Source organism: Sturnira hondurensis, unplaced genomic scaffold, assembly GCF_014824575.4.
Source record: "Sturnira hondurensis isolate 20B ecotype Veracruz unplaced genomic scaffold, ASM1482457v3 Scaffold0024400, whole genome shotgun sequence".
Classification (NCBI taxonomy): Eukaryota; Metazoa; Chordata; class Mammalia; order Chiroptera; family Phyllostomidae; genus Sturnira; species Sturnira hondurensis.
This window is the reverse complement of record NW_028097031.1, coordinates 5,815,070-5,836,453: the sequence shown is the minus strand read 5'-3', so window position 1 is coordinate 5,836,453 and position 21,384 is coordinate 5,815,070. Positions and strand designations below refer to the sequence as shown.

General features: G+C 51.6%; 1 protein-coding gene across 1 annotated transcript in view; it reads right to left on the bottom strand.

The window, feature by feature from the left end:
• Positions 1-11,324: 11,324 nt before the first annotated feature.
• MAP3K1 (mitogen-activated protein kinase kinase kinase 1) overlaps positions 11,325-21,384 on the bottom strand; it is a 59,529-nt gene continuing 49,469 nt past the window's right edge. The window contains exons 17-20 of the mRNA XM_037038551.1: positions 18,938-19,069; positions 15,601-15,743; positions 14,909-15,040; positions 11,325-13,830 (exon numbers count right to left, since the gene is read on the bottom strand). Coding sequence (XP_036894446.1) covers positions 13,681-13,830; positions 14,909-15,040; positions 15,601-15,743; positions 18,938-19,069 — 557 coding nt within the window. The 3' untranslated portion in view covers positions 11,325-13,680. The remainder of the gene's footprint in view (positions 13,831-14,908; positions 15,041-15,600; positions 15,744-18,937; positions 19,070-21,384) is intronic.

The window sequence follows — 21,384 nt, the reverse complement described above, 5'->3', positions numbered from 1 at the left end:
TCACGACTACACCCCTCCAGGCCAAACAGTTAATATGGAGCACTACCTGAACATTTTTCCTCCGTGGAGAGATGCAATATGATGAAAACAGCCGAGCTGAGGGTGACTGCTGATTGGCAGCTTCACCACAACACGCCCACTCACGCATCACGTCCACTCACGCATCACGTCTGGTGCAGAGGTTCTTTGGTGAAACATCAAATCACCCAGGTGACTCAGCCCCCTACAGCCCAGATTTGGCGCCCTGTGACTTCTAGCTTTTCCCCAAACCTAAATGACCTTGAAAAGGGAGAGATTTGAGACTATCAGTGAGATTCAGGAAAATACAATGGGGCAGCTGGTGGTGATTGGAAGAACCGTGTGAGGTCTCAAGGTGCCTACTTTGAAGGGGACTGAGGTGTCATTGTCCCGTGAACAATGTTTCTTGTGTCTTGTGTCTCTTTTGGTAAATGTAAGTCTAGTTACCATCTGTCATCACATGTAGCTACCCCATTTCCTTTTCCTGAGGCGAGAATGTTAAAGATTTACTCTCTTTTAGCAACTTTAAAATAGGCAGTCCCAGCACTATTAACTAGAGAGGTTGGTGGAGACCTGTGGGCGATTTCCAGAACGAGCCCCAGGTCCCTGGGCGCCAAGCCAGCGTGCAGGTGGAAGGAGGTGGAAGGAGGCGGCCTGGCAGGCGGGGAGAGGATCCCGCCCCAGCAGAACGGGGCTGAATTCCACGGCCTCTGGGCTTGGAACAGGCAGGATAAAGTGTTCCCCAAACCCGCTTCATCCAATTCGGCATGTCAGCCAGAGCTACAGCGGCATCGGTAGGCAGCTATGAAACAATGGCCGGGAGCTGCCCTGGCTTCTTTTCAGTTTGATCATCAGTTCTAAAGCCAGGCCACCAACAGAGACAAGCCCAGTACCTGGTCAGGAGAGTCCCTTCCTGCATCCCATAATCCGTACTGAACGTTCCCAGACTGCTTTGCTCTGGTCTGCTGACCTAGCCATCCTGGAACATCAGTGTACCAACAGAGGAGGAGCCTGCCAGTCTGCTTCCCGATTGGCAAGCCCCAGGGACTCCTGGGTTCCTGAGCCTTACCTCCCCTCAGCCCCACCTTCAGGGCGCAGGCCCTGGGACCCTCAGCATTCCTGCCCTGGGCAGAGTCCCAGTACATCCACCTTTGCTTTTGTCATCCCGGGTCCAAATTACTTTGTATCAGGAGACAAGAACCCAAACTCATTGTGACAGTTTCTCAGTGACCTCCGAGGAGACTTAACCTGCACCTGTGCAGAGTTTCGGGGGAGTGGTGGGGGTTGGGGAGGTAAGCTGTGCAGCAGCCCAGAGCGTGCCCTGGCCCGAGGCTCAGTCGCTTGGAGCACGGTCCCAAACACCAAAAAGTCGCAGGTTCAGTCCTTGGTCGGGGTGCGTGTGGGAGGCAACCAGTCAATGTTTCCCTCTCTAAAATCAGTAAACATGGTCTGTTTTTAAATAAATGAAACAGCCCAGAGTGGGTCAGCCCCCTTGTAGGGAAAGGGAGGATTGCTGAGGAGGAGTGAGGCTCAGGGTCTTCCTGGGCTAGAAGAAGGGGTCCTCTTCCCGCCCACCTGCGGGAGGAGAGGGCAGGGGTGGGCTGGGTGTGGAGGAGCTGTCTGCTGTGCGCACAGGCGATGGGGCCCCGTGTCACGGCTGTCCCCGGTGCCCCTTTGTGGGGAGAATCAGCAGAGGGTATGGAGCTGTGGCTCTGACCGAGAGAAGTTTTTCCGACTAAGCGGAAGCAGCGGGGACAGGCTCACTTTGTGTGGGTCAGGGGTAGATTTGTAGCCCCTCTTCCGTGTTCCCAGAGAGGACTCCCGTGCGTGTGTGCACACGTGTGTAGGGGAGGGTCGGGGAGGAAGGGGGGTGTTTGAATAGCACATTGTCTAATGTGGGCAAGACAATGACAAATCCCCATTCTCTGGGAACCGTGTGCAGCTTCAGAAGGTTACAGTCGAGTTGAGGAAACATAGTTGGGGTAACTCAGTGTCAGTTACCCCAGAGTTTCAGTGTGGAGCTAGGGTGTGTGTTGGGGGACTGGGTGGGGAGGTGGAAGGGAGGGGTAGAGAGCAGAGCCGGTGGTTCCGCCCGGAGCCGGGACCCTAGGGGTCGAGCTGTCTGCACGCTGGAGCCCCCGTGCCCTTTGTCTCGTCCGCGCCCGTGCTCACAAGGTGCAGTGGCGTTTTCTCGGGGTGCCATGGCCTGCGAGGGAACAGACTGAATACGGAAGCAGAGAGGAGAGTCCAGCTCTCTTGGAGTAAGCCAGAAATAAAGTAGATTTGCAAAAATGTAAAAAACGCCATTTTTCTCACTGGGGGGATTTAGCTACTTTCTACAAGATATCCTGCCAACGTGTACAATATTTTTAAATTGTTATTTTAATACATTGATAAGCACACATGTAAAACCAACCTGTTTTACAACGACACAGTATCAGTGTGTTGCATGCCGAGGAGCTTGGACACCAAGTATTTCAGGTGGTTTTGTGCTGCGGGACGTACCTACGGTGTTGTGGCAAGAAGCCAGGAGTGGTTTCTGCTGGCCCCTCTGAAGTGGCTAAGGCCACGTCCTCAAGCTGTGTGACGTCCACGTTGTGGAAGACGTTTGCCGTGACCATGCAAGTCCAGATGGGAACCAGGCCATCGGGCTCCATGGTGCACGGGGCCTGCAGGCCTCGGCTGGGAGTCCCTCTACTGTGGGCTCCTGGCTGCGGCTTGGGCCCAACTGCCAGCGCAGGTGTGTCTGAGAGGAGAGGCGCAGGGGCGAGGCTGGGCGCAGCGGGCCGGAGGATGGGTGGTGCGGTCAGGGTGGACCCTGCATTAGAGGCCACGGGAAATGAAGTTCTTGGGCAGAGTGAAGTCGGATCATCGGGAAATGTTGAAGTCTGAGGGAAACTGGAGGTGACGGGTAGTCACTGAACTTTCTTAAGCAGAGTGTGAGCGTGTAGAAACCGCTGGGCAAGCTCAGAGGAATGGTGGCTGGCAGGATGGATGGAGGGTGGGCAGATGGGTGGGTGGGCAGGTGGGGGTGGTCTTGCAAGCAGGAGTCAAGGAAGAAGGTGTCACCTGTGTGGACGCAGCCTCTCCTTGGCTGTGACTGTCAAAGACTGGAGAACAGAAATGTCCTGTGTGAATGCACATGTCATGTCTAGGTTTTAGCTTGGGAAGACAGAAGTCCCTGACTGCCTGAGGTTTTTCACTTTCCCAAGAGGGATGGAGATGACCACTTTGCTTCTGAGAAGGCAGGAGGTGAAGTCTTCTTTTCCAGTGCTTGGCCGAGGTAAGGGCTGTGGAGACCCGCCCTTCGTGGAGCAAAGTTGCCCTCTGCTGCCCTCTGCTGCCCTCTGCTGGACGTTGCAACGGCCCGCATCCCCCGGCCCTGCGTGGTCAGAGGAGGCTGAGCCGCCCAGAGTCCAGACGCTCGCAGGCAAGGAAAGCAAAACAAAACAGAAACAGAAAAGGAATCAGGCTACTGTGCAAAGAGAAATTAAGCCAAGCCAAAATAGATACAAACTTAGAATATTTCCCCAGGTTTTTGCTTTGAAAATTTGTAACCAATAGAAAAATGCCAAGAACCACTGTTCTCTTTTATGTAGGTTCACCAGTTGTTACCATTTCCTGTGTGTGTGTGTGTTTTCTTTCCGTTTCTTTGGATAGGGGCCCACGGGTGCACTTGCGGCGTGCACGGCAGTCCTGTTTCCAGCGTCTGAGGACCCCCCCCAACTGGTTCCCACAGTGGCTGCGGGGCCTGCGTTCCCACCCAGGGCACAGGAGCCCCCTTCCTCTGCGTCCTGGCCAGCACTTGTGCTGTGTTGCCTATTTGGTGACGGCCATTCTGACAGGTGTGAGGTGCTGTCTCATTGGGGTCTTAATCTGCATCTTCCTGATGCTATTGAGTGACGCTGAGCGTCTTTCCATGTGTTGGTTGGCCATCTGTTTGTAGCAATGCCTATTCAAGTCTTCTGCCCATTTTTGAATAGGATTATTTGGGGGTTGGGGTTTTTGTGGGGGTTTTTTGAGCATTTTTTTTAACTATTTTATTCATTTATCTTTAGAGGGGAAGGGAAGGAGAGAGGAAGAGAAACATCAATGTGTGGTTGCCTCTCCAGAGTCCCCTGCTGGGAACTGGCCTCCAACCCAGGCATGTGCCCTGACTGGGAATCGAACCGTGATTGTCTGGTTCACAGGCCCGTGCTCAACCCACTGAGCTACACCAGCCAGGGCTTTGAACATTTCTCATACATTTTTTTCTTTTCACATTTTTTAATTTTAATTGTTGTTCAAGTACATTCTTCTGTCTCTTACTCCCAGCCCCTTCCCCCCAGTGCTCCCCGCCTCCCTCCCGTTTCCACCCCCTCTAGTTTTGTCTGTGCATCCTTTGTGCTTGTTCCTGTTCTCACACATTCAGATACTAACCTTTCATCAGTCAGGTTGTCACCCATTCAGTTGGTCGTCTTTTTTATTTTACTGGTGGGTTGTGTTTTGTGTTGTGTTTTTGCAGGAGCTTTTTAGTTTGATATAGTCCCATTTGGTTATTTTTTCCTTCTGTTCCACTTTCCTGAGGAGACACACCCAGAAAGGTGTCGCTAAGACCAGTCTCAAAGGTCTGCGCCTACCAACAAACTGGACAGTCTAGACGAAATGGATATGTTCCTAGAAACGTACAATCTCCCCAGACTGAGTCAGGACAAGTCCCTCAGTCTCTCCAGACTGAGTCAGGACAAGTAAGGAAATCTGAATAGACTGATGGCAACTAATGAAATTGAAGCAGTAATCAAAAGACTCCTAACAAACAAAAGTGCTGGACTGGACGGCTTCACAGGTGAATTTTATCAAACATTCCAAGAACTAACACCTATGCTGCTCAAACTATTCCAAAAAGTATAAGAGGAGGGAAGGCTCCCACGTTCTTACGGGGCCAGCATTCTCCTGATTCGAAACCAGAAAAGGGCAGTACAAAGAAAATTATAGGCCAATATCCTTGATGAACATAGATGCTAAAATCCTCAATGAAGTATTAGGAAACCAAATCCAGCAGTACCTTAAAAAGATCATACACAGCCCTGGCTGGTGTGGCCCAGTGGATTGAGTCCCAGCCTACAAACTGAGTGGTTGCATGTTCGATTCCCAGTCAGCGCACAGGCCTGGGGTGCAGGCCAGGTCCCCAGTTGGGGGCACACAAGAACCAACTACACACCGATGTTTCTCTCCCTCTCTTTTCCCCTCCTTTCCCCTTCCTCTAAAAGTAAATCAATACAATCCTTAAAAACTTTAAAAATAAAGAGATCATACACCATGATCAAGTGGGCGTTATTCCGGGGATGCGAGGTTGGCGGACCATCTGCAAACCAATATAGGCGATACATAAGGGGGAGACAGAACCCACACTAGTATGTCAACAGACATAGAAAAAGCATTTGATAAGATCCAGGGACTTCGCCAAGATGGAGGCATAGGTGGAAACACTGCCTTCTCCCACAACCAAGTTTGAATACAACAAAGGTTTGGAGAAACAAAGACACAACCAAAGGACAGAAAATTGAATTATACGGAAGTCCGACTACATCTAACCATTCAACGGGGACGGTAAGAGGGGCGGAGCCAGCAGCGAGCAGGGTCGGGCAGGACAGGGCCCTGACCCAGGCACGCAGGCAGCCGGAACCAGTTGGGGTGTGGGGCAGACTGACCACGGGCGCACATTCGTGCACAGTGAGACGGACTGCGCAGGCCCCAGGGGGCGAGGGCTGACGGTGGTGGCACACTCGCGTGCCGTGGGACAAAACGCGTGGGCCCGGTGACGGCAGCAGCTGCGGCACTGGTGAGGGCCCAGGCGGCAGACGGGATGCCATTGTCTCTCTTTAACCCCACCCCCACATACAGCATCACAACCCAGCGACTGAGTTGCCCTGCTCTGGTGAAAACCTTAGGGCTCCGATCCTGCTAAGCACGAACAGCCCAAAAGATGGTGCAAGAAGAACTCAAAGTCCCAGAGCCAATAACTCTAAGCGACCGAGAAATTGCCAGCCTCTCAGAAGCACAATTCAAGACACTATTTATCAGGATGCTCACAGAACTGGTAGATTATAGTCACAAATTAGAGGAACATATGAAGGCTAAACTAATTGAAATGAAGGGAGATGTCCAGGAAACCAATAGTGATGGAAAGGAAACTGGGACTCAAATCAATGGAATGGACCAGAAGGAAGAACAAAACATCCCACCAGAAAGGAATGAAGAAATGAGAATTCAAAAAAATGAGGAGAGGCTTAGGAACCTCCAGGACATCTTTAAACGTTCCAACATCCGGATTATAGGGGTACCAGAAGGGGGAAAGAAACAGCCACGAGTGGAAAACTTATTTGAACAAATAATAAAGGAGAACTTCCCCAGTCTGGCAAAGGAAATAGACTTCCAGGAAATCCAGGAAGCTCAGAGAGTGCCAAAGAAGTTGGACCCAAGAAGGAACACACCAAGGCACATCATAATTACATTAGCCAAGACTAAAATGAAGGAGAGAATCCTAGAAGCAGCAAGGGATAAGGGGACAGTCACCTACAAAGGAGTACCCATCAGACTGTCAGCGGATTTCTCAAAAGAGACCTTACAGGCAAGAAGGGGCTGGAAAGAAGTATTCCAAGTCATGAAATCCAAAGACCTACAGCCAAGATTGCTTTATCCAGCAAAACTTTCATTTAGAATGGAAGGACAGATAAAGTGCTTCTCAGATAAGGTCAAGTTCAAGGAGTTCATCATCACCAAGCCCTTATTATATGAAATGCTAAAGGGACTTATATAAGAAAAAGAAGATGAAAAATATGAACAGTGAAAGGACAGCAAACACACAGTTATTAACAACCACACCTAAAACAAAAGCAAACCAAGAGGACAGCTAGATCAGGAGTGGAACCATAGAAATGAAGAACACATGGAGGGTTAGAAACAGGGGGGTGGGAGGGGGAGAAGGGGGGAGAAGGCACAGAAAATAGCATAGATGGTAGGTAGAAAATAGATAGGGGGGAGGGCGAGAATAGTGGGGGAAATATAGAATCTAAAGAACTTGAGACACGTGGTTATAAACTAAGGGGGGGAGAAGGGTGGGGGAGGGAGTGTGCGGGGGGGAAGGGAATGAAAGGGGGAATAGAACAACTGTAATGGTATAATCAATAAAGTATATTAAAAAAAAACAACAAAAAAAAACAACAACAAAAAAAGATCCAGCACCCACTTGTGAGAAGAACTCCCAGCAAAGTGGGAGTAGAGGGAACATTCCTAAACATAATAAAGGCCACATATGCCAACTCCCCTGCCTGCAGCATGTCACTGAGCAGGAACCACAAGGTTCCCCTTGAGATCAGGAACAAGACAGGGATGTCCACGTTCACCTCTCGCATTCAACGTGGCACTGGGGCCACGGCCATCAGATAAGAAATAAAAGGCATCCGAATTGGAAAGAAGGAAGTAAAACTCATTATTTGCAGATGAGAACCCTAAAGATTTCACACAAAAAAACCCTACTAGAGCTGATAAATGAATTTAGTAAAGTAGCAAGACACAAAACAAAAACCGGGAGATCAGTTGTATTTTATGCACTAATAATGCAGTAGCAGAAAGCAAAACTAAGAAAATAATCCCATTTACAATTACATAAAGATAAGTAATATACTTCCCTGACCATTGCGGCTTAGTTGGCTGGGCGCACTGTCTCACAAAGTGACTGGTCGCTGGGTTGACTCCCTGCCAGGGCGCGTGCCTGGGTTTCAGGTTCGATCCTTGGTCAGGGCACATATGAGAGGCAACCAATCAATGTTTCTCTCTCACATTGATGTTTCTTTCCCTCTCTCCCACCCTTCCCCTCTCTCTGTAAATAAATAAAAGTTTTAAAAGTTAAAATAGGAATACATTTAATTATGGAGGTAAAAAAAGACCTGTACTCAGAAAATGATGACACTGAAGAAAGAAACCGAAGATACGAGTAAGTGGAAGCCCATCCGTGGGAGAAGTAACATCGTTCAAGTGCCCGTATTCCTGCTCCAGGCAATCCGCAGATCGACACAATGCCTGCCAGGGTGCCAGTGGTGTATTTCACAGAACTAGAATATTCCAAAAATTTATATGGAACCACAAAAGACCATGAGTATCACAGCAATCTTGAGAAAGAACAGTTGGAGGAATCATGCTACCTAATATCAAAAACTATGAGGCCATAGTAGTAAAAAAACAAAACAAAAACCCAGCACAGTACTGCCATAAAAACAGACATTTATATCAGTGGGACAGAATTGAGCCCAGAAATAAAACACAACTTTATGGTCAACTAGCCTGTCACAGAGGAGGCGCACACACAGTGGGGTAAAGGGGTCTCTTCAATAGATGGCGTTGGGAAAATTGGACAGATATGTGCAAAAAGTGAACCCGGACACATTCTTACACCACACACAAGAAATAACTCAAAATAGATCAAAGACTCAACCGTTAGACTCAAAAGCGTAAAAATCCTGGAAGAAAACACAGGCAGTAAAAGCTAGATGTCTCTCACGTCCCTATTTTTCCTGCTGTGTCTCCTCTGGCAACGGAAGTAGAAGAAAAAATAAACAAATAGGACCATATCAAATGAACAAGTCTTCTGTCCAGCAAAGGAAATCATCAACAAAATAAAAAGTCAACCCACTGCATGAGAAAACACACTTGCCAGTGATACATCTGATAAGGGATTAATATCCAACATTTATAAAACACAACACTCAAAACCAAAAAAAAATTAAATAATGGACAGAGGACCTGAATAGACACTTCTCCAAAGAGGACATACAGCCAATGGACATATGAAAAGATGTCACTAATCATCAGAGAAACGCAATTAAGACCACAATGAGAGACCACCTCACACCTGCCAGAATGGCCACCATCAATAAATCCAGAAACAAGAGCTGGAGAGGACGTGGAGAAAGGGGACCCTCGTGCACTGCTGGTGGGAATGCAGCCTGGGGCAGCCCCCGTGGAAAGCAGCGTGGAGGGTCCTTGGAGAATTAAAATGGATCTGCCTTTTGACCAGCAAGTCCTCAGCTGGGAGCCTGTCTGAGGGAACCTGACCTGCTGATTCTAAAGGACACAGGCAGCCCTGTGTTCAGAGCCACAAAGCCACCTGCCCAGGGCCAATTCCTTCCCTGCACATGGTGCGGCCCAGGCGGCCTCTGGGACCACCTGTTTGATTCACGCTTCAGGATACCGCCGGGGGCTTCCACTCTGTCCTCAACCTCAGTGTTTCTCTGCCCTGCATCACCCTAGTTACACCTTGCACCTTCCCGGTGGGTCTATGCAGGTGTTGAGAAATCTCATTAAGCAAGTTGACTCTGAGAGAAAACAATACTTGTCATCTCAGAAACAGACCCAAGTAGGAATTTCCGGCCTGTGTGGACCAGCCTTTGGTCACCAGGGCTCTGCCTCCCACCCCCGGCCTGGCCTGGTTTTCTACCTCCAGATCAGACAGGGCCGTGGACCAAGGCTGTGAGGTGCAGGCCCTGGGGCCGGTGGGCAGCTTGGCAGCGAGCCTGGCTCGGGGTGAGGACAGAGGCCACGCAGGCCGAGGGTCTCGCAGCATCAGCTGGCCCACTGTGACGCCATGTGGTCATCGGCATCTGTGGTGAGCTGGTCCCTGGGGCCCAGGCGGCATTTTGTCTTCGGAGGCTGGCTCTCTGGCATCTGCCATCGGTGCCTCCGTCCCGCATCCCCAGGCCCTGGCTTCCCCAGGCTGCCACTCCCTTCCTGCGACTGTCTGTCTTCTTTCGTTTAACAAGCCTGGACCCAGGCCAGAGGTCCAAACGCAGCCAAGTGCAGCACGTCAGTTCTGCTTAGCGCCGTAGTTCCTAATAAAAACTTTGAATGTGTTTAAACGTCAGGAAAAAGCACATAAAATCTAGATCTCCAGCTTGTTTTGAAAATGTAGAGGCTTTGGCAACACTGGGCTTACCCCCTTTATCCCCACGTGACAACTTGGCCACCCTTACACACAAATTTGGCCAACAGTCTCTGGGCAGCCCAAGCCCTGCTGAGGACACTCCTGGCCACAGAGGCACTGGGGTCTGTGGCCTCTGGGTCAGTCATTTGTCCCACGAACACAGACGGCACCCAGAGGGCCACGGGCACAGGTTCTCTTACTCTGACAGTGCTGCTGCTTCCGTTTGGTGGCTACAGAGATGGGGTCCCGAGTCACGGGCCACTGGGCTGGCAGTGGCCAGGTCAGACCCAGGACACACCTCGGGCTCTGGGTCACCAGTCCGCCACCACCTCCCTTGTGTCAATTCATCACACAGGACACCTCAACCGGCCCCCAAACGGTCAGGATGCAGGAAGGCGGTGATGTTCGCAAGTTCCTGTTGGGCACTGTTCTCCCCAGTGAGGGCAGTTCTGAGCCTTCAATTTTAGAACCGGCAAATCCCAACATCCACTCACAAATGCACGTTGGCATTTTCATTTGAGCGTGATACCCCCCCATTTTTCTGGATTCCATGTAAGAAGGCTGCAGGTTTGTGCATTTTATAAAATTATTAGTATCATTTAAGCAGAATCAAGGAACAACAGGATTAGTTTTTCTTAACTCCTCTGAAGCAAAGAGCTTTTCTCAAAGTTAACAGATTCCTAAAAAGATGGAAGTGTACATTTACATGGAAACCACACAAAATGGCTTTCAACCCACAGCTACCGAGGGGCGTTTCCTGTCTTGCAGGTCGGGCGTCACGTTTCTGGTGGTTTGACCACGTCAGGAACTGCTGAGCAGAACGTGCGGGAACACAGCAATCCTGCCGCAGGTCCCACCTGAGACAGAGCCAGGGGGCACTGTGGGCAGGCGGGGGTGGGGAGGGGGCTCCAGGGCGGCAGGTGTCGGGGTGGGCCGCCGCCACTGTGCCCCAGGGGTGCTTGACAGAGCACAGTGACTCAATCTTCGTGCTCATTCCCATAAGTGTGACACCAGAGGACAGACGTCATGATTTTTACAAGCACCCTGCTACAGCAGGGGAGTTACGTGAGAACCCGTTAATTCACTGGCCTTGGCTGCCTGGGGCCCAGGGCATATTTATGTGCAAGTAAATGACCGGGATGGTCTGGAGGACTGAGGGACGGCTCGGGACTGACCGGGGCTGGCAGACGGGATGTGACAAGCAGCACGGGACCTCGGTGTGGGTCCTTTGGCAGTAGGCGGAACCCGAGCGGGGAGCCCTGGGGCGAGGGCCGAGGGAGTTCACGGTGGTGTTCTTGCAGCCTTTTGTGAGTACGACGCTATTTCAAAATACGTAAAAGTAACCACCTTTGTTCAAAAACTTTTATTTACTAGAAAGACAAAACACCAAAATAGGTACAAATACTATAAAATTCGTTCAATGGGGTAAAAATTTTAATTAAAATATCTTGATATATTTAAAATAACAAAGGATACATTTAAGCCAAATTTTCTTAACCCAGAGATTTTTTGTAACATTTGCTTACACAGTAAGGTGCTAAGAGAAGTCAGCCCTTAAGCCCCGGAAGTCTTAGGGACACAGACATGGGCAAACGGGTTTCATCGGGAGTGAGCTTTGGTAGAAGAGAGCTCTACGGGACACCTGAGGTAGCAGAAACTGGGGTACACAGCAGTAGACGTGATTTACAACTCGAGTACCAAATAACATTAAGAGCGCAAAAATAATTACACAATATAATTTTCAGTCCAGCTTTGATCCAAAGAAAATAAGAATATTACATCACATTTGCATTGAAAATAAAACGAACGAACAAACACCACCATTACCAGCCAGCTGAGGGAACTGCAAGCCACCTGCAGCCCCGGATGCCCACCCGACCCCCCAGCACCCAGTCTGGATGGCGGCGGGCGCGGAGCCCTGCAGCTAACACTGACCGCTGAGCTTCCTCCGTCTGCGCAGTTCGCGCCTCCATCCCACCCAGGGCCCACCTGACCGGAGACTTTCCAGGACGTACAATGGCAAGAGTGCATCTGTGAAGCCTGCACAGGAGAGACTTGGAAATGATTGCATTAGAGCCGTGAAAATTCTAAGTGTCCAAAAGAGAGAAAATAAAAAAGTCAAGTGCAACACATTTAGAGCTACCAAACTTCACATTTCAGCACAATTTTTAACTCTTCAAATATTGCCAATCTTCCAAAACCAAGGAATGTAGAATTTCATTAAGAAACACATTCACATTGAAAAACTGCCTTTTAAAAGTCATATGCAATGCATCCCTGTAAACTCATCTGGTAACTTGTTTTACTTCCAATTTGTGTTGTGCATGTAAAACGCACTCTATATAGCTTATTCAGTTTATCCTGAGTCTTTGAGAACAACCAATTGTTTCATCCTGCAACAATGCAACTGGCTTCTGAAGAGTTAAAACTTAACATCTCAAAAAGTTGTATTAAATACTTAATCAGTACTTGATTTAAAGAGTCACAAAAAAAAAACCAAAACAAAAAAAAACGACAAGTCCGAGAAAGGACGAAAGAGCCGCCATTTCCCTTCGGGAGTCCACCCGTTGGAACTCAGCTGCACGGGGACCCAGGTGTCTGTACGAAGTCCAGGGAATAGGCATGTGAATGAGACTCAATTTCACTTTTCTTTATGAACGTTTTCCAAGTTCAAAGCAAACTTTTTGTTTGAAAACATCATTACTCATTGGTGGCTGAGCAATGAGGTTAGTTTTTCTGTTGTGAGCTCTCAGCAGCCTCCTGGCCAGAAGGAAAACAGCAGCCCGTGCCCCCCCGTGGTGAGGGGCTGCGTGACACAGGGAGACTGACTGCTGTGACGCTGCCTATGAGCCAGGACATCACAGATGCCAACAGATTTCAAGATGACCTTGATCTCGGCTGTGAGCTGCATGGAGACGACAGTTGCTTTACACTTACATTTAACCAAGGGCAGTGACAGACTCCATGAAGGTAGTAGAAATCCCAATTTTAAAAACAAATAAAATTCCGTATTAAAAAACTCTTGCCATAGCAAGATATTCAATAAACGCTAGTTCACACCTAGTTCTATTTTTTTCTGGTTTGAAAAGATCACCTTTCCCTGAATATTAAACAAAAATGAAGGTGAAATGAAAATACAGAACCATAATTTCAAACAATGAAATAACTGGGCCAACAGTAAAATGCACAATGAACCACAACTGCCCAGGCTTAAAAAAAATAAAGGTCATCTGTGGCTCATAAAGAAGTTACAACTTTAAAAAATGTATTTTTTCACGGCTACTCACAGCATATTCTGACCTAAAAGAGGGAGACACCGATTGGTCTCGCCAGGGACAGGAACGGAAGGATGGCAGAGCCCCGCTGCGACCACACGCGACATGGGGGAGAAAGGGAACCGGGAGCACAGACCCTGAGCCCCTCCTCGGCCAGCACTGCGGAAAAAGTGCTCGGACACGCGACGGGACGCCGCCGACGTCAATCAGGCACGCACGCGTGGGCGCCTCCTGCCAGCCCAGGGCCGGTTCCCCCGGAAAGGCACGGCCGCGTCCCGCACAGCGGGAGGGCGCCGCGGGCCGAGCGCGGCGCAGGCCCCGATTTGTCGATCACGGGCTCAGGTCCGGGCTCCCCGCAGGTTACCGACGTGGCTGCCCAAGGGAGTCCTCCCGTTGAGCACCCTGCCCGCTCCGCAGCTGGGCAGTCGGCTACCAGGTCGTGCGGAAGACCGGATGCTTCAGGAGCTCTCTCGACGGAGGCCGGTCCTGAGGCTGAAGCTCCAAGCAGCGGAGAGCCACGTCCCGTAACCCGGGAGACAGGTGGGGCGGGATGGCGGGCGCCGTGGTCGCGCTCGCGATCTGCGGGAGGAAGAGCAGGGCTGCTCGAGCGGCCGCGCCGGCCGGCACCGCGCAGGGTCCTCGCCCCGAACCCGCCGGCACGGGGAGGGCTGACGCCCGCTGGGGGACGCGAGGTTTCTTCTAAGAAGCCCGCAGAGTCTAGGGCGTCCGAGTTTGGTCAGACACACCCTGACCAGACGGGCCCACGCGGACCCTCCTGCCTCCAGGGAACCGAGCTGCGTGCACCCCAGCAGCCCACGCGGTTGCCCCGCGCGTGACCCCCACGCCCCGGCCGCCCCCACTCCAGCTCGCGGCCCCACGGCAGCCCGGCACCTTCTCTCTGCAGCGCAGAGGCAGAGGGGGAAGGCGACCCCTGCCAGTCCACTGCCCGCGGGAAGCACACTGCCCCGCCCCCCCGGGGGAAGGGCGCGCAGAGGCGGGGTGAGGGGCGGCCGGCGAGCGCGCGGGGCGCGGACCTCGCCTGGAGCTCCTTCTGCCTGTCCTCGGAACCAGCCCGGGAAGCGGGTGCTGCGCTGCTGCCGCTAGACGGACGGATGGACAGCCAGCGGGGGGTAGCGGGCAGGATGCGTGCCTCTGCCGGTCACACGGCCGGGAGAGGTTGGGGCCGGGCCGCACACGCGCCTGCCCGACTCCCGGCCCCCACGCAGCGCGACGCGCAGCCAGCGCACCCCCCTTGCAGACCAGGAAAGCGCGCGACTCCTGTGGTCAGGAGAGGAGAGGGCCCAGGACCCGGCACCCAGCGGCTCACGGGGGCGCGCTTTTGACACACAGAAGACAGGAAACTGGAGTTTCAAACGGGTTTCGGGGTTTCAACTGGGAAGTTTGCTGTGTACTTGCGTACACATTTCAGCCGGGAGCAGGGGTTCGGCGCTCGCTCGTTCGCTGCTCACCGCAGCTGCACAGAACCGCTGCTGGGAAGAGCAGCCGGCCGCACCCGCCGGGCCCCCCCTGCCACGCGGCGTCCCAGCGGCGCATCTGTGCGCGCACAGGCCTGTTCTCCTTTATTTCAAGATCAGAAGCACACGCCCCCCTGTGAGATCCGCAGTCAGGAGGACCCTGCGGGCTGCCCCTCCGTTACCTTGAATATCAGCGCGAGGTGGTTGGAGTGCTTCTCCGCGTTCCACGGGGGTTTGGCGCAGGCCATCTCTATGATGGCGCAGCCCACGCTCCACACGTCGCAGCTCCGCCCGTACTGCTGGCCTCGCAGCACCTGGGGAAAGCGCGCGTCAGCGGGGGAAGGGCCCCTGGGAAAGGCGGGGCACCGCTCTGTGGCGCGAAGATGCGACCCGCGATCCCGTGGACTGCCCGGTGTCTCGCCCGGTGTCTCGTTTACTTCCTGGATGAGCCTAACCCGCGTGCGGCACAAGACTGTCTTGGAGAACTGTGAGGTGCTGCAAAGTCGCCTGAAACCACAGAGCTTCGGCGCTGCCCCACTGAGCAGCAACCACAGAGCTTCCTCCGGTGACGGGCCGGGCCGGAGGAAGCTGGGGAGTCCGGCCTCGAGGCGCTCAGACCAGCGACGCCTGACCTTCGACCTCGACCCCGCGAGACCTGCTTCCGTGTGGTGTGTTGTGGGTCTCCTGCAACATGACCGCTGCCAATGACCCGATGGTTCTTTGTTAGAACAGCCCGTGAGCACCTCCACTAAGACCCATCTTTAAGAATCGTGTTAAGACAAAGGGAAAAGCAGGGCACACTGGACAGCACTGCTAGTGACCTGGGCCTGACACTGTCACCAGAACTCCCGTCACACGCAAAGCTGCTCCTCACCTCAGGTGCCATGAAGGCGATTGTCCCCAACAGCTGCCCCTGGAACTCCCCCGCGCCAGTCCCCTTCGATGCCAGCCTGGCCGCAGCCCCGAAATCCGCGATCCTCAGTCTCTGACCAGTGCTATCGATCAGCAAGTTGGCACCTGCCCACGAGCACAGAGGACAGATTACAAATGGGGCAAAGTGCTATGAGTTTCATAGGACAATGACAAATGAAAGAAGGGGACCATGTGCCAGAGGTTCAGAGAACTGACTCCCTCTCAAGTCCCTGCATTGTGGCTGCAGGCGCCCAGGGCTCTGCACCGCCAAGTGGACGCAACCCAGAGCCTCGGAGGGAAGATCCCGCCACAGCCCGGGCACGAGGACGTCGAGGCCTCTAGAGATTTAGGGAAACGCTGACTAAATGTTGAAATCCTTTAACAGAGTGATTCCCAGCAAAAATCTTACTTCAACATTCAAATTTGGGTGTAGTTCCCATTTTAAAATAAAGTTCTGATGAAACATACTGACACAGACCAAGTCAAATTACTATAATTTCACAATTATAGCTTAATAAGAAATCAACATTTTTTAAAAAGATTTTATTTAGTCAGTTTTTAGAGAGAGGGGAAGGGAGGAACAAAGAGTGAAAGAGAAACATCAACTAGTGGCCACCTGGTACTGGGACCACAACCCAGGCATGTGCCCTGACCGGGAATAGAACCTGCAACCTTCAGCTTTGTGGCACAACACTCAACCCACTGAGCAACACTGCTCAGGCAAAAAAAAGTAACATTATTAAGTTACTTTAATATATTATGTCAAATACTAGATAAAGACACTCATGTCAGAAAATCAAAGCTGCAATCTATGGAGACTTCTGGCCGAGATGGAGGAGTGGGTAGAAACACTTTGCTTCCCCGCACAACCAAAAGAAGGACAACAACCAATTCAAAAACAACAACCAGAACTGCTAAAAAATCAAACTGCATGGAACTCTGACAACCTAGGAGTTAGAAACACACTCATTCAGACCCACCGCTCAGCAGGAGGGGTGGGGTTGGGCAGGCGGCAGACGGTCTGCGCAAGGCGGGCTGGCAAGTCAGAAAACTAAAGACCCCAAACCTCTGGCTGCGAATTCTGCGGAGGCTGTGAAAGTGGGAGAAACTCCCAGTCTCGCAGGAGAGTTCAGTCGGAAAGTGGGACTAGAGTGGAGCAAGTGAGCCACACTGATCCCTTTCTGGCTCCTCCCCCACAGACAGTGCCACAGTGCAGCCCCAACCTGGCAAACACCTAAGGCTCCGCCCCTTACAACATAACAGGTGCGCCTGACAAAGAAATATGGCCCCAATGAAAGAACAGATCAAAACTACAGAAAACGAGCTAAGTGATGAGGAGACAGACAACCAGTCTGATGCAAAGTTCGTAACACTGGTAATCGGGATGCCCACAGAATTGGGGGAGTATGGTTGCAAAATAGAGGAAAAAGTGAAGGCTGTGCAAAGTGAAATAAGGGAAAATATACAGGGAACCAACAGTGAAGGGAAGGAAACTGGGATTCAAATCAACGATTTGGAACAAAAGGAAGAAATAAACATCCTACCAGAACAGAATGAAGAAATGATAATTCAAAAAAATGAGGAGAGGCTTAGGAACCTCTGGGACAACTTCAAACGTTCCAACATCCGAATCATAGAGATGCCAGAAGGAGAAGAGGAAGAGCAAGAACTGGAAACTTATTTGAACAAATAATGAAGGAAAATTTCCCCAATCTGGCAAAGGAAACAGACTTCCAGGAAGTCCAGGCAGCTCAGAGAGTCCCAAAGAAGTTAGACACAAGGAAGCACACCAGAGGCACATCATAATTACATTACCCAAAATCAAAGGTAAGAAGAGAATCTTAAAAGAAGCAAGAGAAAAGGAGACAGTTACCTACAAAGGAGTTCCCATCAAACCATCAGCTGATTTCTCAAAAGAAACCTTATAGGCAAGGAGCTGGAAAGTATTTGAAGTCATGAAAGGCAAAGACCTACATCCAAGATTGCTCTACCCAGCAAAGCTTTCATTTAGGACGGAAGGGCAGATAAAGTGCTTCCCAGATCAGGTCAAGTTAAAGGAGTTCATCATCCCTTAGCCCTTATTACAGGGATTGCTAGAGGGACTTATCTAAGAACAACAAGTTCAAAACCGCATGCAGTAAAATGACAACAAACTCATAACTATCAAGAACTGAACCTAAGAAACAAAAACAAAAAGTAAGCAAACAACTGGAACAGAAATGGAGATCACATGGAGGGGGAGGAGAATGGGGGAAAGGCAATACGCATAATTGGTATGGATGAAATAGAAGGGGAGAGGTTAAGAATAGTATGGGCTCCAGAGAAGCCAAAGCACTTACATGTATGACTCATGGACATGAACTAAGATGGGGGAATGCTGGTGGGAGGGGGGCTACAGGGCAGAGGGCAATTAAAGGGAGAAAAAATGGGACAACTGTAATAGCATAATCAATAAAATATACTTTAAAGAAAGAAGCACAAATTGGTAGGTACAAAATAGGCAGGTTAAGAATAGTATAGGAAACGGAGAAGCCAAAGAGCTTGTATGTATGACCATGGACATGAACTAAGGGGGGAAAATGCTGGAGGGACTGGGGGTACTAGACAGAGGAGGGCAAAGAGGGAAAATTAGGACAACTATAATAGCAAAATTAACAAAATACATTTTAAAAATTAAAAAAAAAACAAATGAAAGCGACTATTAATTGGACTGCAAAAGACTTGAAAGGATTTTCCTTAAACGTTTCTAATATCACAATTATTCTAACTGAAACTGGGAACAGGACCTTTGGGGAGGAGGTACATTCTAAGATCAAGGCCAGGACTCAGAGACCTGGAGCCCACACCGGGTCTGCCAGCACACGGCAGTGAGACTGCAGAAGTCCCCGCCTCCCTGAGGAGGCAGTGGCACGAGACCCCACAGGCTCCTTCGGTTCAACAGCGCTGGTGAGTCACTGCAGAGAAACTGCCCCCCAGTGGGTCTCCAGTGGGGAATCATCCCCAAAGGTGCAGGTTTCAGAGTCACATTCATCTTCTCTCCTTCCTGCTGGTAAATAATCATCAAAAGAACGTCTACCTTTGCCCTGGCTGGTGTGGCTCAGTGGACTGAGTGCCAGCCCGAGAACCACAGCGTCACCGGTTCGAATCCCAGTTGGGGCACATGCCTCTGGTGTGGGCCAGGTCCCCAGTGGGGGGCGCAAAAGAGGGACCCAATCCATGTTTCTCTCCCTCTCTTTCTTCTTCCTTTCCCCCCTCTCTAAAAATGAATAAATAGTATCTTTAAAAAAAACAGCTCCCACCTTTGACATCTCTGTGAATGATCTGGTTCTCGTGGAGGTACGACAGACCACGGAGCAACTGCTCCGTGTAGTTAGTGACCACCGACTCCTTGAAGGCTCCGTACTTACTGAGCAGATGAGCCACAGACCCCCCTGCAAGGCAAACACAAACGGGAGTAACTATCATAGACTTAAGCCAGAATTAAAACTATTTATTACACTTTAATAACGTAAGGTTGTATTTATGAGCACACATCCACACCCACATTTTGAAATGTTCATTTATACTCTGCATCAGAAGTGAAACTGAGTTAAAAACTAACACATTTAAGCCCTGACTGGTGTAAGCCTGTCGTGTGGCAGTCTGTGGACGGAGCCACAGACCCAGCAGAGGGCAGCCCACTGCTTCCCAGCCTCAACCTCAACGAGCCTCTGTGGAAAGTGCTCATGCTCACCAGCCGCCACAGGACCACCGACCCAGCCACAGCCCACACCGAGAGTGCAGTAAGAACGGACGGTGGAAGGGAAGGTCAAGGTGGGGCCCCTGGGCCCTCCCTGGCCACAGACACACCAATATAACCAGGCAGGGCCAGGCACTGCTGAGAACGACTGGAGACGAGCCAAATGGCACTGCCAACCCCACAGATGCTGAGAAGCCGTGGGCACAAGGAGGGGCAGAGACAGGTCTGACCAGGACCCACACCACAAGTGTGGTGACTGCTGAGTGGGAGAGGTGTCACTGCCAGTGGTCCCCCACGAGGGGTGCAGCACCAGGAGGACCCCTGACCACACTGCCCCCCCCCGCCCACGTGGGACCCCAGCCGTCCCAGCCCTGCTCTCCCAGGAAGGGGCATTTACCTGCACGGGAGACCCTGAAGCACCTGCCCTGGGGACCAGGGGCCTGGGCCGCTGGGCCCCCAAGACCCCTTCTACCTAGGACCACTTGTACGGGCTTGGGAGGTGCGGCTGATCTGCCAAACACACGGAGGAGAAACAGAGGGAGACAAAATGAGACAGAAGGGCATCTTCCAAATGAAAAAGCCGCAAAGCCCGAGAAAAAGAGCCTCATGAAACCGAGGTGAGCGGTCTGCCAGGCCGCAGCTGAAAACGGCGGCTAGAAGGGCGCTGGTGAACTCGGGGGAAGGATGGCCGCACCAGCCGGACTGAGCGGAGGTAAAACTGCACTCCGGGCGCCAGCAGCAGGTCAGGGCGGCACAGGACAGCAGGACAGAGGCGTGGACAGTGCTGCATCTGAGCAGGCAGAGGAGCGAGGTTTTTAACGAGGGCGGTTGAAGGGACCTTGGGGACAACACCAAGCATTCCAGCACTCATGTCACTGGGGTGCCGGAAGGAGAGGAGAAAAGGGACAGAAAATCTGTTTGAAAAAATAATGACTAGAAACTACTCTACTCTGATAAAGGGGACAGACAGCCAAGTCTGGGGAGCACAGAGTCCCAAACGAGAGGGACTCAAAGAGGCCCAACCAAGACACGTCATAATTAAAATGAAGAGAGAATCTTAGAAGCAGCTAGTCTCGCACGCGGCCACACCCACAAGGCCACCAGCTGCAGGACGGGGTGGGGGAGGGGGTGGGACAACACGTTCAAAGTGAGAAAAAGGAAACACCTGTGCCCAGGAACACCTGACCTGGTGCGGCTCTTCTTCAGACATGAGTGGGGGGGGGCTCTCAGACAAGCGGAAGCCAAGGGCGGGCACCACCACTAAACGGCACAGAAGTGCCCAGAGGGCTTCAGTCAGCAGAAAAGGAAGGGCCAAAAGTGAAAACGAGGACGTGCAGGGGAAAGAGCCCACCGACAGAGGTGGACCCTTTGTGAAACCAGTGATCGGCCGACGCCAGGCTGGTGTGAAGGTTATGGGACAAAAGCAGAAAACCACGGGCACATACAACAACTAACGTAGAAAAAGATTCCAGCCACATAAAACACGGGGACGTTGAGAAAGTGACGACTGAGTTAAAGTGCTCCTGCAACCACCAACTGGAACCTCCGACACACAGGCAAAAAGGAGGGGGAGCCAACCAAGGGCGGCCCCGAGAAATCACCGACACCAGAAGAGAGTGGGAGGAAAGACCGGGAGATGGCAAAACGACCGGAAACAATGACTGAGATGGCGGCAAAACGTCCCATCAACAATCAACGTAACTTTAAGCAGATTAAATGCTCCGGTCAAAGGCACAGGGTGGCTGAATGGATGGAAAAGAACAAATGACCCCTGCACAGGCCGCCTGCGAGGGACGCGCGTCAGATGCAAAGGCACGTGGGCCAGAAGGGAGGGGTGGGGGCAGGCAGAAAGCCGGGCAGCTACGCTTCCACCAGAGCGAGCAGACGAGAGAATGCAAAGACTGCGTGGAGAGACGGAGGAGGACACTGGGCGGTGGCACAGGACCAGTCCAAAGGGGGCGGAGCGCACAGTGCCAGCATCTGCGTGCCCACCCACGCCCACCGGCT